The sequence below is a fragment of the Neovison vison genome, chromosome 2, assembly GCF_020171115.1.
Source record: "Neovison vison isolate M4711 chromosome 2, ASM_NN_V1, whole genome shotgun sequence".
Taxonomy (NCBI): Eukaryota; Metazoa; Chordata; class Mammalia; order Carnivora; family Mustelidae; genus Neogale; species Neogale vison.
Window position 1 is genome coordinate 36,203,595 of NC_058092.1, and position 17,418 is coordinate 36,221,012.

The 17,418-nt window shown below is 38.3% G+C and overlaps 1 protein-coding gene across 6 annotated transcripts in view; it reads left to right on the forward strand.

Moving 5' to 3' along the window:
* The window catches only part of MAST2 (microtubule associated serine/threonine kinase 2), a 199,311-nt gene that overhangs the window by 56,516 nt on the left and 125,377 nt on the right, over positions 1-17,418 (forward strand). Inside the window, exon 1 of one of the 6 annotated variants that reach the window (XM_044238132.1) lies at positions 1,210-1,380. The exons of the other annotated variants lie outside the window; for them this stretch is intronic. Coding sequence (XP_044094067.1) covers positions 1,342-1,380 — 39 coding nt within the window. The 5' untranslated portion in view covers positions 1,210-1,341. Of the gene's footprint in view, positions 1-1,209; positions 1,381-17,418 lie in introns of those variants that run through there. 6 annotated transcript variants of the gene reach the window in all.

Sequence of the window (17,418 nt, forward strand, 5' to 3'; positions counted from 1 at the left end):
TATGTCCTATAGTTTGAAGAACGAATAATTACAAATTGGTAAATAATGTTTTAACCCTCCTCCTAAAAATATAGTGCTGCCTTTGCTAACAGTTTTTGTGTGTGTGTGTGTGTGTGTGTGTGTGTGACTTAATTGGAAACACCACCAGTTTGCTTCACGTTTCCCCTGTGTTTACTAAGATTCAGGAAATTGGTATAAAATTGGAAAGTTTAAAACATTACTTATAGGGTGTTTAATAAAATCATACCATGTGAGCTAACCTTTCACTATAGAACTCTTAAAAAATATATATATTTTAAGAGTATATATATGTATATATATTTCTAATATAAATTAAGACACTAGAAGCATCTTTAAACTTGGCTGAAGTCTTGAAAATGGCAGCCAGTGACCAAAGAAATGATTCCAAGATCACTAAAGCCTGAGTAAAACTAGACTTTTTCATGCTGTGCCCTTTGAGAAGTCTGATGGAATGGGGAGCTTTTCCTGTGACAGTACTATCAGCAGTGAACAGATGAATGAATTCGTCCATGCTCAGAACTCACCACACGTGTACTAGCCCCTTCCAGGACATAAAAGAGCAGAGAAACCGACCTTAGCAGTGATCTAAGCTCCTGAAGAAAGAGGCTTTCTTGACTGCCCAAGAAGTGAAGACCAGCGTATCTAGAGATAAAGAAACAAAAGAGCTTGTGACAGTATCGAAAGAATCTGACATTTGCTTTGTCTATACAAAGGATGAAAGGAATTTTGCCGACTTAGTCAGAACAATAACTGGTTTTACATCAGCCTCAGCCTAAAAACAGGCGTCAGAATAATATGTTTTTCTTTGTATTTCTGAAGAATTGTTATCTTTTAAAAAACGTAAGTGAAGTGGTTTTGTTTTTGGAAAGGAAAACGTGACATGGATTTTAAAAGCTCAGTAGCTGCAGGTGGAGACTCTCTTGTTTTGCCTGCCAAACCTTTTTAATAAGCAATGAAGTCAGGAAATCAAAGATTGGATTTTTTCTGGGACCTTTATCCTTTTCTTGGTTCTTCAAATATTTTAACCAAAGGAGTATGCCTGGGAAAGAAAAACAAATATGAATTATTTTCCTCTATTTTGGTGGTGATTCAGATGAGATCTGTCTGTACTGCTGTGAAGAAAGACGTGGCTCTGATGTGAGGCAGAGACTTGTCTACTCATACTGGACTGAGAACTGATTAGTGGAGTGGTGGTTAGTGGGCACAGCACGGAGAAAGGGATTGTTTGTCTCTTTACCCAGCAGTAAGCAAGTAGGTAGGCACTAGTAGTTGATTGTCTGGGGAGTGGCTTTTTTTGTGTGTGTGTGTCTGGTATCTGTTATGGATGATTCCAGTATTCTGCGAAGGAGAGGGTTACAGGTGAGTAACAGAAAGCCTTTTTACTGATCTTCTTCCTCTTAGTGTCTTTTGAAAATGGTACTAAATGGATTGCTTCAATTTTATTTAATTCATTTGAAGCAAGGTAGAATGCCTCTGAGTTCCTCTTTATTCCATCATGTATAGTTATAATTAGAGAAATTGTCCAAGACCCTTCTACTTTGATAAAAAAAAAATGCTGCTTGTGCCTACTTACAATATATTGAATGAGTGGTGCAATTAAATCAGACCTTTGTAGCATGCAAGTCTGATTTTTTATATTAGCTATTACTGTTGAGAGATTGTTAACAGTCAACATGTTCTGCTCTTGACCACTGTGCCTGCTTCCCCACCCCCCTCCTTAATTAAGTCACATGTATAATATATATTTGACTCTGCACATAGTTTTATGAACTTTTTTAAAATTACGACTTTGCATACATATGTACACAATACAAAATAGTCATATATGATAGCCATATATCTGACACCTTGTTTTCGAAGTCTTGGGTAATTTGGCACATGAAGAGGTAAGTAAGGTATAATAATGAAAGGAAAATGGAGAGACTGTAGATAGCATTCAACTGAGTTCAGTGAATGTCCTTAGCGCTAAGAGAAGACATACCACATTTCTTTTAAAATTTATGATCAATTTTTTCATCCTTTGTAAAGTAGATCAGCCTGTCTTGGTCTTATTAATAAAGAACGAGCCAGTTTCCTTTAGTCCAACACTGAATGTGTTTAAGGACTGACCCAGTGAAGGTTTCAGTATAAAACACTGAATTCAACAAACAACCTGTGCAGTTCTCCTCATGAAATGTAGCTATTTCTCCTGTTTTTATTTTGACATTTGTAAAGCACTTTTTTTTATGTACAGAGCACCTTGGGTCTTTTGAATGATCATAAATTAATGTTATTTTGGTTTCTTTAAAGTGTTCAGAAGGAAAATATACAGGATTGGTAAAATTTAGGTGGATTATGATATTTGTAGTTCTTATTATTTATCTTTTTTATTAATGGCATTATGAGCATACAAAGCATCCTGGAAGCACTTGATGAATCTTCAGCACTTTTTCAGTATGACTGGCCTTTAAAAGTCAATGCCTTATTTAATTTCTCCTATTAGTGCAGTTGCTTTGATGAGATCTGTCATTTGATTTCTTGGGGGTATTTTAAGAAGTATTTATAAAGTACTCAGAAGACCTCTCATAAATCGTGATGTGTGTTCAAGTAGCTGTTGATAGAAAATGGCTGGCATATTTAATTGTATTGCATATTTATATCATTATTTAACTTTTTAGTTCCCCGGATTCTGAAAGGGAATCCCATTTGTTGAGTAGGGAATATTTTCAATTATTGTGTCTGCTTTGTGTTGACTCAGTCATTTTCTCTCTAGTGACTGAGTCAGTCTCCAGTATCCGCTCACTCTGTTTCCTAATGCCCTTCCTCCTGAGTCTTTGTTTCTATCTAGCGGGAACTCCAAATTGCCAGACTACATACACTGGAGGGTGTTTTCAAACAGCCGCGTCTTTCCCCACAAGTATTTTTCATTACTTTAACAGTTCATTCTCCAAAAGACTGCATTGGAACATTCTGAAATAGAAATACTATTTAAAAAGCAGCAGTTTAGATTATTTGTTTTAAACAGGTAAGTTATAATGTAAAACTTCAAAAGTTAGTTTTAGATTTGTGTATAGAAACACAAAAAAGTGAAAATGTATCCAGTGGTACAAGTAATTTACTGGATAACCTCAGATTAGAAGATAAAAATCCAAATGAATCTGTGAGCCTTACTAACTGCGTTTTGATAAATAATTTAGAGTTCCTAAAAGTTTTTTTTTTTTTTTTCCCTAAAAGTTTTCTAGAAAACCAGTGAAGGTACAGCCCTGCTTTGATCTTTCTGGCTTTCTTTCCCAGGGAGGTGGCAGTGTGACAAATGGTGCATTTATTGTGTGCCTGTTTTGTGCCCTTCATTGTTAGGCTGTACATTATCTCCTTCAGTCATCAAGATGTTGATGACAGGTAGGTTTTATCTACCTTTTCAGGTGCAGTTAATTTTAAAGAAGGAACAGAAGATTGGTTCAAATTATAGTTCTGCCACATTCTAGCCATAATAACCATGGTTAAATTTTGAAAAACTCTTACTGCCTCCCATTCTGTATTCCACTGTAGAGGCAAGATGATCTTTTTTTTTTTTTTTAAGATTTTATTCATTTATTTTATTTTTTTATTTTTATTTTTTTATTTTGAGAGAGAGCACAAGCAGGGGAGAGGGGCTGAGGGAGAAGCAGGCTCCCACAGAACAGGGGAGTCCACCGCAGGGCTCGATCCCAGGACCATGACTTGAGCCAAAAGCAGACACTCAGCCAACTGAGCCACGCAGGCACCCCAGAGGCAAGAAGATCTAATGATTTGTTGGAGGTAATAGCAGTGGAGGCAGTGGGAGATTTTTCTGACTGGCCATTTTTTCAGCTCTGTAAAGCTTAGTAACTTCCTCAAGGACAAACAACTTCTAAGTGGACAGGCTAGGTGTATAGGTCTGTATACTCGATCTGAAAGTGACAGAAAACTCGCCTCTGACTGATTTAAATACTTAAAAAAAAGATACTGACTTGAATATGGATATCCAGAAGTTGGATGGGTTTCATTCAGAGTTGGGTAATCTAGGGACCTAGTGTCTTGCTCTGCTTCTCTGCTCTGGGTATTCTCAAGCTGGCTTCCTATTGCTCTGGGTATTCTCAAGCTGGCTTCCTACTTATTAGAGAAAGGGCTCTAGTGGTTTCAGCCTGCACATTCACACATTATAGCATCCTTCGGTCCTTTTAGACATCTGGGAGGTTATGTGACAGCATCTTTCCCTTAGACTAAAGGAGACTATCCTGTGTAGGAACTGACATTGTCTTGTTTGAAGAGCAGTTCAGGTTTGGGTCTTTGGGTCAGCTTTCATACTATTGCTACTTTTGAGGTTAAAGTTCCTTGTGGATGAAAGAAGATGCTTTTATATTTGCTTTATTTCTCAATCATCTTTATGGGAGAGGATTTTATTTTAACTTTGAAAGGTCAGCTGATTAGTTACCATAAATACATTTTTATTATCAACTCTTTTACTTTCATGATTTCTACATATTTGCCTAGAAGGCAAACACAGTGATTGGGTCTCATTGTATAGAGAGAGCGAGCCCCATTTCCTAGGTTCTAAGTTAAGAATATTTGTTGTGCTCGTAAAGTTATTGCCCTCGGGTGAAGACTATGTAATGTTTCTTCCACCACTTTTGTGCTTTTGATGTTCAAAAATGAGAGTACTTAAAAGTACCATTGTTCAGGGGCATTTAATTATTTTGGAGAACATATGACAACATAATGCATACTGGGAAGAAGCGTTGTTGACAAAGCTTTCTTGGAATTTTTTTTAATTTTGAAAATTATGAACTGTCGTAATTAGTTACGATCCTCATATGAAAGTAATTCAGTTTAGATTTGTAGTCCTTAAAAGCAAAATCTTCAAGTACCAGCTAGATTTCAAACATTCCTTTTCCTCTTTAAAGTTACTTCACTTTTAAAAAGATGATGATGTATGGGCAAAAATGTTAACATAGTGATTTCCTTCTGATTTAAAAAAAAATTTTTTTTTAAAGATTTTATTTATTTGACAGACAGAGATCACAAATAGGCAGAGGCAGGCAGAGACAGAGGAGGAAGCAGGCTCCCTGCTGAACTGAGAGCATGATGCGGGGCTCGATCCCAGGACCCTGGGATCATGACCTGAACTGAAGGCAGAGGCTTTAACCCACTGAGCTGATTTAACCCCTTCTTCTGATTTTTTTTTTTTAATTTTTTTGGGAAGTTTTAAAAAAATTTTATTATTTTATTTTTTGGGAAGTTTATTTTTTTATTTTTTCCTTTTGTGGGAAGTTGAAATAAAAGTAGAGAAACTGCAATTTATACTCATCAGTCCTTAGTACTACTAAATATTTACATCATGTCAGTAAACTAAATGACTTTGAAAATTGAATGATTTATCTTATTCGTGTACCTTCTCTTTTTTTTCTCTGCCGTATATATTCCTATTCTATGTTGTAGCCTCAACAGACTACTGTCCTTTATTGGGAGGGATTTATATTTAACATATTCAGGTTCTCTGACATTTTTCATTCCTGAGTGTCATTTTCCTCCTCTATCAACCTCCTGGTCATCTTCCCCATGTCCCATGTAATTTTCAAATTCTTACTGTCATCATGCAAGATCTATGCAGAGAAGGATAATTGGGCCAGCCTCAGACCTTTAGAGATCCTCTTCTTCCTGGATTTTATTTTAATGGTACATTTTCCCTAAATAGGATGTATTTTGTCCATGGCGTTGTTTCATTTATTTATTTTATTTTATTTTTTTTTTTAAGATTTTATTTATTTATTTGACAGAGAGAGATTACAAGTAGGCAGAGAGGCAGGCAGAGAGACATAGGAGGAAGCAGGATCCCTGCTGAGCAGAGAGCCCGATGCGGAACTCGATCCCAGGACCCTGAGATCATGACCTGAGCTGAAGGCAGTGGCTTAACCCACTGAGCCACCCAGGCGCCCGAGTTGTTTCATTTAGAAATCTAATAGTAATCTAACGTTACATCCCCTTATCATCTCTGAATTAAATTCCTGCATTCTCTTCTGTAAGTCAGGATCACAGATTTGTAGGTCTGTGAACCACTTCCAATGGAAGTGGTTTTTTTGGAGCCACCTTTAGAGATTTAAAGAAAAATTAATGAATATAGTCCCTACGGATCGGATCTTTCCTTTGTTTTGTATTTTGCTGCTTCATATATTTACTCTGTTTCTTCATTTCTTTTATTTATTTATTTATTTATTTAAGTAGAGAGGGAGAGAAGGTGTGGTGAGGGGCAGAAAGAATCTTTTTTTTAAAAGATTTTATTTATTTGACAGAGAGAGAGAGAGTGCATGCAGGGGAGCAGCAGTAGGAGAGGGAGAAGCATGCTCCTTATTGAGCAGGGAGCCCGATTCAGGGCTCCATCCTAGGACCCTAGGATCTTGAACTGAGCTGAAATCAGGAGCTGGACACTGAACCGACTGAGCCTTATAAATGACCGACAGACCCAGGGGCGTCTGTGGTCATTTATAAGGCTCACATCTTTTTACTTAATAGCTCTGAAATTGTGGTATGTTTTGATGGTGTGTTTTACTTTAATTGGCAGTTATTTTAGTTTTGCTTAAAAAAAAATTTTTTTTTTAAAGAGTTTATTTATTTGACAGAGAGAGAGAGAGACAGTGGGAGAGGGAACACAAGCATTCGGAGTGGGAGAGGGAGAAGCAGGCTTCCGGTGGAGCAGGGAGCCCGATTCGGGGCTCAATTCCGGAACCCTGGGATCATGACCCGAGCTGAAGGCAGAGGCTTAACAACTGAGCCACCCAGGCGTGCCCCCCCCCCCAATTTTTTTTTAACTGATACCTGAAATAATGTCATCTCTTGGAGTAATAGTTTTTCAGGTTTTATGAAATACATTCATAAGCCCGTGGAAGTATTTGAGTTTGCAACATTTATGTTTCACCCTGAGAATGTCTACTTTTATTTCAGCTCTCTTCTTTTTCTTTTTTCTAATGTCTTGAACATTTCTGGTCCCTTGATTCTTTGCCCTTTTTTTGGCTTTTCTTTTAATAAGCTGGTACCCATTTGATGTGTCCTTTCTGTATCTTTTGAGAACATGGTGTTGTTTCTCCATTAATTTATTTGAGATGTATTTATAAATTTTGTATTGCATAACCACTTGAATTTTGGTGCTAAACTCAACTCAGGCATAATGTATGATTCGGTTTTTAAATGGAATGGATTTAATTTAAGCTTCCAATTTCATCTTTAGGTAGTTTTGGTAAGGTTTATAGGATATATTTATAGGAGTTTGTCCATTTTGTCCGTTTATTGAGGAAAAAAATTGATATTATTTGCTTTTTAAGAAAAATCTCTGTTGATGGATGGAACTAGAGGGTATTATGCTAAATAAAATAAGTCAATCAGAGAAAGACAGTTATTCAAATGATCCTACTGATATGTGGAATTTAAGAAATAAGACAGAGGATCATAGGGGAAGAGAGGAAAAAATGAAACAAGACATAACCAGAGAGGGAGACAAACCATAAGAGACTCTTAAACAAAGGAAACAAACGGAGGCTTGCTGGAGGGGAGAGTGGTGGGGGGATGGGGCAACTAGGTGATGGACATTAAAGAGGGTACATGATGTAATGAGCATTGGGTGTTTTTAAAGACTGATGAATCAGACCCGCACCCCTGAAACAAAAGATACATTATACATTAATTGAATTTAAATAAAAAACAGAAATCTCTGTTGAGTCTGTTCTTATATCCCTCTTTGTGTCTCTTTTATTTTTTTTAAAGATTTATTTATTTGAGAAAGATTGAGAATTTATGCATGTGCCAGTGCACGAGTTGGGGGAGGGACAGAGGGAGAGGGAAAGAATCTCAAGCAGACTCTTTGCTGAGCATGGAGTCCAATGCTGGACTCAGGGGTTGAACTCATGACTCTGAGATCAAGACCTGACCTGAGATCAGGAGTCAGATGATTAACCAGCTGAGCACCCAGGTGTCCCAAGTTCTGTTAGTTTTTTTTTAAGCCAACTATCACTTTATTTCAAACTTTCTATGTCATTTTGCTTTTGGATTATCTGCAAATGGCATGCGTAGGTCCCCCCCGCACCTCGGTCTGTCAGATACATAAATAAAATCTTAAAAAAACCAAAATGTCTCTTTTATGTCTTTGTCCTTGAAAGATTGTATGGGTACCCAACCTTATGTTGATTGTCTTTTTTTTTTTTTTAAAGATTTATTTATTTATTTATTTGACAGACAGAGATTACAAGTAGACAGAGAGGCAGTCGGAGAGAGGAGGAAGCAGGCTCCCTGCTGAGCAGAGAGCCCGATGTGGGACTCGATCCCAGGACCCTGAGATCATGACCCCAGCCGAAGGCAGCGGCTTAACCCACTGAGCCACCCAGGCGCCCCCCCTTTTAAAAAATATTTATTTATTTTACTTTATTTTTTAAAGATTTTATTTATTTGACAGAGATCACAAGTAGGCAGAGAGGTAGGCAGAGAGAGAGAAGAAGGGAAGCAGGCTCCGTGCTGAGCAGAGAGCCCGATGCGGGGCTCCATCCCAGGACCCTGAGACCATGACCTGAGCCGAAGGCAGAGGCTTAACCCACTGAGCCACCCAGGCACCCCGGTTGTCATTTTCTCTCAAACTTTGTGCATATTACTCAGCTATCTTTTGGTTTCCATCATTGCTATTGAGAGATATGCTGCCACTGTAATAGTCTTTCCTTTATAGTTTATGGATCTTAGTCTCTGGTTCTTAAGATTTTTTTTGTTTGTTTCTGGTGTTTTTCAGTATTACTATCATTTACCTGGTCTGGATTTAAAAAAAATTAAGCCCACTTGAGTATATTATGCTTCTTATATATGTGTATTCCTTTCATATTACCAATTTTGGAATTTTTTTAGCCACCATATCTTCAAATTTTGTAACTTCTTTACTTTTTGCTTTCTGGGACTCAAATTAGACATATATTGAATAAAATTGCTAGACACAAAAGAGTATAGACTTTATATTGGATTTAAGAAAATGCCAAAACAACAAAAGTGATCTATAAAAGTTAGAAGTGAAGATGATGGTTTCCATGGGGAGTATAGGTAGTGACTGAAAGCAGGGGGCACAAGGATATTTCTGGGTTGATGTTGATGCTCATTTTTTAAAACCCTGGCTGTTGGCTACACTACTGTATTCATTTTGTGAAAATTTGAGTTGTATGCTTATGTGTACTTTTCTGTATTTATATTGTTTTTCATTAAGTAGTTAAAAAATATTTGTTGTCTTCTTTCATCCAGTGGGATACAGGATGTTAATTGTCATCAGCAGTGGAGTCTGAGTGGGCCCTAGAATGTTGTTCTCTACTCCTACCCTCACCCCAAGCAGTGTTATTTATGTTAGTCACACTGTATTGTTTTATTTATAAGTTCTATAAAGAGCTATCTAGTCATTCAGTGATGAGAATGCCATTTTCTCCCCCCTTGATTTTAAGATTTTATTTAAATTTATTTATTTGACAGACAGAGATCACAAATAGGCAGAGAGACAGACAGAGAGAAAGGGGGGAAGCAGGCTCCCCCCTGAGCAGAGAGCCCGATGCAGGGCTCGATCCCAGGACCCCGGGACCATGACCTGAGCCGAAGGCAGAGGCTTTAACCCACTGCGCCATCCAAGCACCCCCCTCCCTGATTTTATATGTTGGTTGAGGTGTTGTCTCCGAAACTGAACCCTCAAACTCTACTCTCTGTGGAGTGGAAGGTTGAGTTATATGTTTCTTGAAGCCTGTTAATTTCCTTCTCTAGGAAGAGTGCTGCTATTGCAGTGGAAGACAAATGGGTGAATGAATGAATATGAGTGAGAATTCAACTGGAAACTGTGAGGGAGGCTCAGAAAGGGAGCTGCCTGAGGCAGAGAGATAGCTTTGACCCACCAGTCTTCTCCATGCTGGTGAACTATTGATGTAAAGGACAAATACCAGTCTTGTGACTCTTGGCTTGCATATTTACTTGTGGGGGTAGCAGTTATTGCTTTTGGACACTTGGCCTTTGTCTTTTCTTTGGAAATATTTTATGGGTTTAGTCATTGTGAATTATGAGTAATGCACGTAGACTGTGATTCCCCATGTGAACAGCGCCATCTCATTTTGTAAGTAATACCTTTGGAAATTTGTTTTGTGGACAAGTGAAAGGGAGTGAATGGTTATTTTCCTACAATTTAGTGTATACAGCTTTCTTTGCTGCTTTAAGTTCAAGAAAATATGGGAATATCATCTTCAGCAGATAGTATCAAACTATATTAGTTTCAGGGAACCAAAATAGTTGTAATAAAATTTTAGAGACTTTAAACAATATATCCTTGAGTTTGGGGGATAGAGTTAGTTTTTGGAGAATAGTGCCTTATCCATTAGCTTACAGCCTTGGTGCAGGTGGTCAAATTAGGAAAATATAACTCTTGTTACTAAGTTACTAATGATACTTCAGGCTGTCAAACCTTAAGCTTTTCTTGGCATTTTTTTTGAACTTTATTTACTTTTACTTTATTTTTAGAGCAGTTGTAAGTTTACAACAAAAATGAGAGGAAGGGACAGAGATTTCCCACATATCCTCTAGACCCCACACATACACAGTTTCTGCCATTATCAGTATCACTCACGAGAGTGATGTATTTTTTCCCCCCAAGAATGAACCTTAAATTGACACATTATTATCACCCAAAGTCCACAGTTTAATGTAGTGTTCACTCTTAGTGTTGTGCAACCTATGGGTTTGGACAAATGTACAATGACATACATCCCTCGTTAGAATATCATATGAGCTATGGTGAGTACTGTGAAGTGTGTAAACCTGGTGATTCGCAGACCTGTACCCCTGGGGCTAATAATACATCATATGTTAATAAAAAAAAATAAAAAAAGAATATCATATGAGGGTTCCTGTTGCCTCACATCTCCAGTATTTTTTGTTGCCAACATTCCAAATTTGGGGTGTTTTTATAGAAGTTGTATAGTGCTATCTCATTATTTTAATTTGCATTTCCCTGATTACATATGATGCAGAGCATCTTTTCATTTGAAAGCTTTGTTTTTAAATATATTTTTAAAAAAGATTTATTTATTTACTTTAGAGAGAGAGAGTTGTGGTGGGGAGGGGGGTGCAGAGGGAGAAAGAGAGAATCCTGAGCAGAGTCTGTTCTGAGTGTGGAGCCCTACGCGGGCTCGAGTTCATGACCTGAAATCATGACCTGAGCCAAAACCAAGAGTCAGTAGCTTAACCGACTGCCCCACCAGGGATGCCTAGGTGGCTCAGTTGGTTAAGTGCTTCTGCTTTCAGCCGGTTCATAATCTAGGGTCCTGGGGTTGAGCCTGAGTCAGTCTCCTTGATCAGCGGGGAACCTGCTTCTCCCTCTCCCTCTGCTTCTCCCTCTGTTTGTGCTCTCTCTCCCTCTCCCTGACAAATAAAAAAATTAAAATCTTTAATTAAAACAAAGCAAAAATCTGACTGCAGCACCCAGGTGCCCATTAAATGCATTTTTTTTTTTAAGATTTTATTTATTTATTTGAGAGAGAGAGACAGTGAGAGAGAGCATGAGCGAGGAGAAGGTCAGAGAGCGAAGCAGACTCCCCGTGGAGCTGGGAGCCTGATGTGGGACTCGATCCCGGGACTCCAGGATCACGCCCTGAGCCGAAGGCAGTCGTCCAACCAACTGAGCCACCCAGGCGTCCCCCATTAAATGCATTTTTGTATTCTAACCTTGGGCTATCTTTGTGAGATAGGCAAAGTAGGTTTTTGGTTTTTGCGAAGTAGTTATTTAAAAAAAAATTATTTGTTTGAGAGAGAAAGAAAGCATGAGTGTGCAAGCCAGGGGAGGGCAGAGGGGGAATAGAGAGAATCCCAGGTGGACTCTGTGTGGAGCTCAAAGCCCCTTGTAGTGTGATGGAACCAAACTGAGATCACAACCTAAGGCAAAAAAAACCAAGGGTCGGGCACTTAACCCTGAGCTACCTGGCGCCCTTCAAAGTAGGTATTGTTAATTGTTATTGCAGGTATGCAGAAAAGAAAAATGAGATTTAGGAAGGCATAATCAGCGACCAAGATTTATAGAGCATAATAAGCAGTAGAACTGTGTTTAAAAATGTTTCAACTCTGAGCCCTGAGTTTTTATACCGTGTGGAATATCCTGTTAGTATCATCAAGCTGTTTTTACTGTTCTTCAAACTCACAAGAGAACACATCTGTCATTTGTGTCACAATTAATAGAATAAAATGCTTTCATATACATTATTTTATTTGACCTTTATAAACATTTCATCTAAGCCTTAGAGGCAGGTGAATTCCAGGTCACATAAGTTATGTGTTATTGAGCCATAACATGAACTTTATATTGTGTGCTCTTTTCCATGTTCCTTAATATTGTATAATGTAAATACTGTATCATTGAAACCTGTTCTCAGGGTGATGACATTTGAATTTAATGGAACGAGGTGAGTGAAATACATTAGTTTCATAGGTGTACTGTAGCTGCGTTTACACTGATTTCCCCCTTGGCTTCAGACCTTAAGATAGATTCATACTTGAGTGGAGCTAAAACAGCATAATGCCCAGAGCAGTAGTAACAGTACATTTGCTACACAGGAAAGAGAGCTTTTTGTGCATCCCAGCAGATTTATTTGCTGCCAGAGCTTAGGGGAGAGGACTGTATTTGTGGATAGTGGTTCCTTTTTTTAAACAAAAAAATTTATTTATTTATTTATTTATTTATTTGACACAGAGAAATCACAAGTAGGCAGAGAGGCAGGCAGAGACGGGGAAGCAGACTCCCTGCTGAGCACAGAGCCCGATGCGGGCCTCCATCCCCAGACCCTGAGACCATGATGACCTGAGCCAGAAGCAGAGGCTTAACCCACGGAGCCACCCACGTGCCCGATAGTGGTTCTTTTAAGCCTACTTAGTAAACGGTGTTAAAGTAGATTTCTGTGGTGGGTTATGTTTTTCTTTCCTAAAAACATTTTTCTTTTTTACGATCATTATAATACCTACCAGCCAGAAGACTGTCAGTAAATAAGCATTGATAACAGAGTATATCCTTTCTCTAGTAAAGCCTCTTTTACCAGCCTTTATTGCAGTTAATATTTTTCATCAGTTTAACTCCAAATGAGTAAGAAGACCCTATTTTGAGCATTATAGTGATGATAATGATAATAAGTACCATTTACTTACTTGATTGAGTCATTGTTTTATTCATTAAATATTCGTTTGGTACCTACTAGGCTAGGTATTGTGCTGGATGCTAAGAATGTCCTTGTGAGCAAGATTAATCTCTGTTCCTCTAGAGCTAACAGTCATTCTCAGAAAACAGATAATTAAGTAGCTAATGATAGTGAAGAGTTGAAAGTATGTAGAGGTAGGCTAAGGAAACTGTATGTAGGGGAGATCTTCCCAGAGGAAATGAGATTTAAGCTAAGGTTCAGGAATGTATAAAAGGAGATAAGGAGATGTATTCCAGGCAGAATAATAGGTGTGAAGCCCTGAAGGTGAAGAGAGGGTATGCCTTGTCCTAGAGATCAAAACTGCAGTGAGACTGGGGAGTTGTACAAAGGACACTGAAGAGGTAGGCAGTAGCAGCCAGGTAGTACCCTGTAGGCTACAGAAAGGATTTTTGAATTTATCCATTGAGGAGTTTAAGTAGAAAAATGACCCAATCAGTTCTGCATTTTAAAATGATCTTTTTGGCTTTTTGCTTTGTTAAAGATAGTATTAGATTAGATAATATTAGACAGATACTAATTACTTGATATTTATATTGATATAACATTAAGGATCCATGGGAACAAACTGAAAGGTGATGAACTAGGAAGGTGGTATAGCATGATGCTGGTTTGGACCAGGGGAGATGGCAGTGAAGATAAAGTGAAACTGACAGGCTAAAGATAGACCTTTTGGAGGTAGAATTGGCAAGGCTTGCTGAATAATTGGATTGGAGGGTGAGAAAAAGTGAATCAAGAAGGATCTGAACAGAGAGTTGATAGAGGGAGGGAGGTGGGGAATGGGCTAGGTGGGTGATGGGTATTAAGGCGGGCACTTGTTAAGATGAACATTGGGTGTTACATGAAAGTGATGAGTCACTAAATTCTACTCCTGAAACCAATATTACACTATATGTTAACCCTTGAGAATTTAAATAAAAATTTGTAAGTAAAAAAAAAAAAAAAAGAAGAATGACCCTGGATTTGGTGGTACCATCACTGAAATAGAAAATACAGGATGAGCTAGATTGAGTAGAAAGCCAGGTTGAGTTTTTAGACATCTTAAGGACAAGATAGTTCTATTTAAGACTATAGAACTCAGGAGAGAGAGATGGGATGAAGACACAAATATGGGAGTCATCTGTAAAATATGTAGGAAGAGTTTCCAGGCAGAGCTTTAAGGACAATTAACATTTAAAGGCCTCAGATGGTGAAGGATGAGCCTGCAAAGGTGTTAGGTATTGTTTTCAGAAATAAGAGCTATAACAGGAGAATGGTTTTGGGGAAATAAAATTCTTTCAGGATAGAAGAGTGAATGATACTGTCAAATTCTGCTGAGCAGTCAAGCCAGAAAAAGAAATGGTAGACAAAATGCATGGGAGGTTTTTTACATGGAGTCCATTGATAGCCTGGCAAGGATAGTTTAAATGGGGGTGATAAAGTCTGGGGATGTTTGCAATGTGCTGAAGAACAAATAGGAGGTGAGAAATTGGAGACAGTGAACGTTGACTAATTCAAAAAGTGTGGTTGTGATTAAAAAAATGGGGCGGGAGGGTGCCTGAGTGGCTCAGTTCATTAAGCTTCTGACTCTTTTTTCCCAAAAGATATATTTATTTATTTTTAGAGAGAGATTGAACGAGAGTGAGCTGGGTGTGGGGAGGGGCAGAGGCAGAGGGAGAGAGAGTCCCAAGCAGACTCTCTGGTGAGCACAGAGCCTGACGCGGGGCTCGATCCTAGGACCCGGAGATCATGACCCAAGCCAAGACCAAGAGTCTGATACTTAACTGCCTGCACCACCCAGGCATCCCTAAGCTTTGGATTCTTGATCTCAGCTCGGATCTTTGATCTCATGGTCATGCGTTGAAACCCTGCGTTGGGCTCTATGCTGGGCGTGGAATCTACTTACAAAAAAAAAAAGAACAAAGAATAAAAGAAGGTGTGGATGTGAAGGGAAAAAGACTTGATAAGGCAGTGGTTGAAGAGGGATGTGTAGTAATCAAGGGAATAAATTTTTTTTTTTTTAAAGATTTTATTTATTTATTTGAGAGAGACAGTGAGAGAGAGCATGAGCGAGGAGAAGGTCAGAGAGCGAAGCAGACTCCCCATGGAGCTGGGAGCCTGATGTGGGACTCAATCCCGGGACTCCAGGATCATGCCCTGAGCCGAAGGCAGTCGTCCAACCAACTGCGCCACCCAGGCGTCCCGGGAATAAATTTTTTTTTAAGGTGGGATAGACATAATGTGTTCAGAATGCTAATTCTGATCATGAAGAATATGGAGAGTCAAGATATAACTAGTAGATCAGAGAAGTTGGAATGGGATGGGCTTCACCTGATGTTATAATGTATTGTCAGATATTATCATCTCTCTGATATGAAGTGATAAATCAAATTTATAGTTATCTGTCTAAATGAGAGTGCTCTTATCTCAGCTAAACTTCATGACTATGCAGCTTCCCTCCTTAATTTGCTTTGAATATTCTCTGGGAAAGGGAGGATTGGGAAATCCTATCTGATTGGAGAGCACTTTTTGTTCCACTTTGTCTTAGGCCTGTCTTTATGGTACCAGAGTGCTTGGCATAGAATGTACTCATCTGGAGCCCTGGGCATCCATCTTGCAAGTGCAGGCTTTTGTGGAGGTCCAAGGAGAGAGGGTAAGGAAGAAGGGATAGATCTTCATGGATGCATTTTGTTATCTTATCTAAAAGGAATTCAGAGAGGGACACATAAGCATTTTGTAGAATTATTACTATTATTACCCCCAAATATAACCCACCTCATGTTACCTATTTAAACTATTCAAGAAGCCAGAACTGTCATACAGGTTCAAAGAATGATATTACCAGTTTTATATAGGTGTTTCAGAATAAAAAAGAAAAAGAGGACATATTCTCTTAACCACATTTTATGAGGATTATGATGCCTAAACTGATAAGGACAGTTTGAGAAGAGAAAATACATAAGCAAATCTTACATAGCAAAGAGGCAAAATCCTCAATAAAAGCTTCCAGACCTAGATGATTTTATTAATGAAAACTGTATATTAGGGGCACCTGGGTGGCTCAGTTGGTGAAGTATCTGCCTTCGGCTCAAGTCATGATCCTAGAGTCCTAGGATTGAGCCCCGCATTGGGCTCCCTGCTCAGTAGGGAGCCTGCTTCTTTCTTTCTCTCTGTAGCATCCTCTGCTTGTGTTGGCTTGCTCTGTCAAATAAGTAAACAAAATCTTTAAAACCGAACAATGCTGTTATTTCGAAAAAATAACACCAATCTTATACAAGCTCTTTCAGAAAATAGAGGCAGGAACTCTTCCCAGCCAATTTTAGGAGGCCAGTATAATTGTGATACCAAAATCTGACAAAGGCATTGTAATAAAATCTAGAGACCATTATATAACCCTTATGAACATAGATACAAAAATCATTAATAAAATATTAACAAAGTTAATCTAACCAAGTTGGGTTATACCCAGAAATGTAAGATGAGTTTAATAAGGATAGTCCCCAACTTATGATAGTTTGACTTGTGATTTATCAACTTTATGATGGTGTGAAAATGATACACATTTGGTAGAAACTATATGTTGACTTTTTAAATTTGGTATTTTCCTGGGATAGTGGTAATGTAGTATGCTACTCTCCAGTCAGTCACACAATTGATACACTTACAACCATTCTGTTTTTCACGTTCAGTATAGGTTTTAATACATTATGTTAAGTTAGTCAACACTTTATTATAAAATAGACTTTATGTTAGATAATTTGGCCATGTGAAGGCTAATGTAAGTGGAAAGAAGTAAAACTCTCTTATTTATAGAGGACTTTTTTTTTTTTTTTTTTAAAGTTTATTTCAGAGAGAGAGGGAGAGTGTCCCAGCAGGGGAGAGGGTCAGAAGGAGGACAGAGGGAGAAAACTCCCTGCTGAGTGGGGAGCCCTATGCAGGGCTTGATCTCATGACCCTTAGATCAGGACCTGAGCCAAAACCAAGAGTCAGACACCTAAACCGCTAGCCACCCAGGTGCCCCGAGAACATAATTGTTTATACATAAAAATCCCATGGAATCTACAAAACAGCTATTACAACTAGTAATGAATATAGCAAAGTTGTAGGACTCAGTCAATATATAAAACTTGATTGTATTTCTGTTCTAGAAGCAAGCAATTGGAAAACATTTTATTTACAACAGCTTTAGAAATAT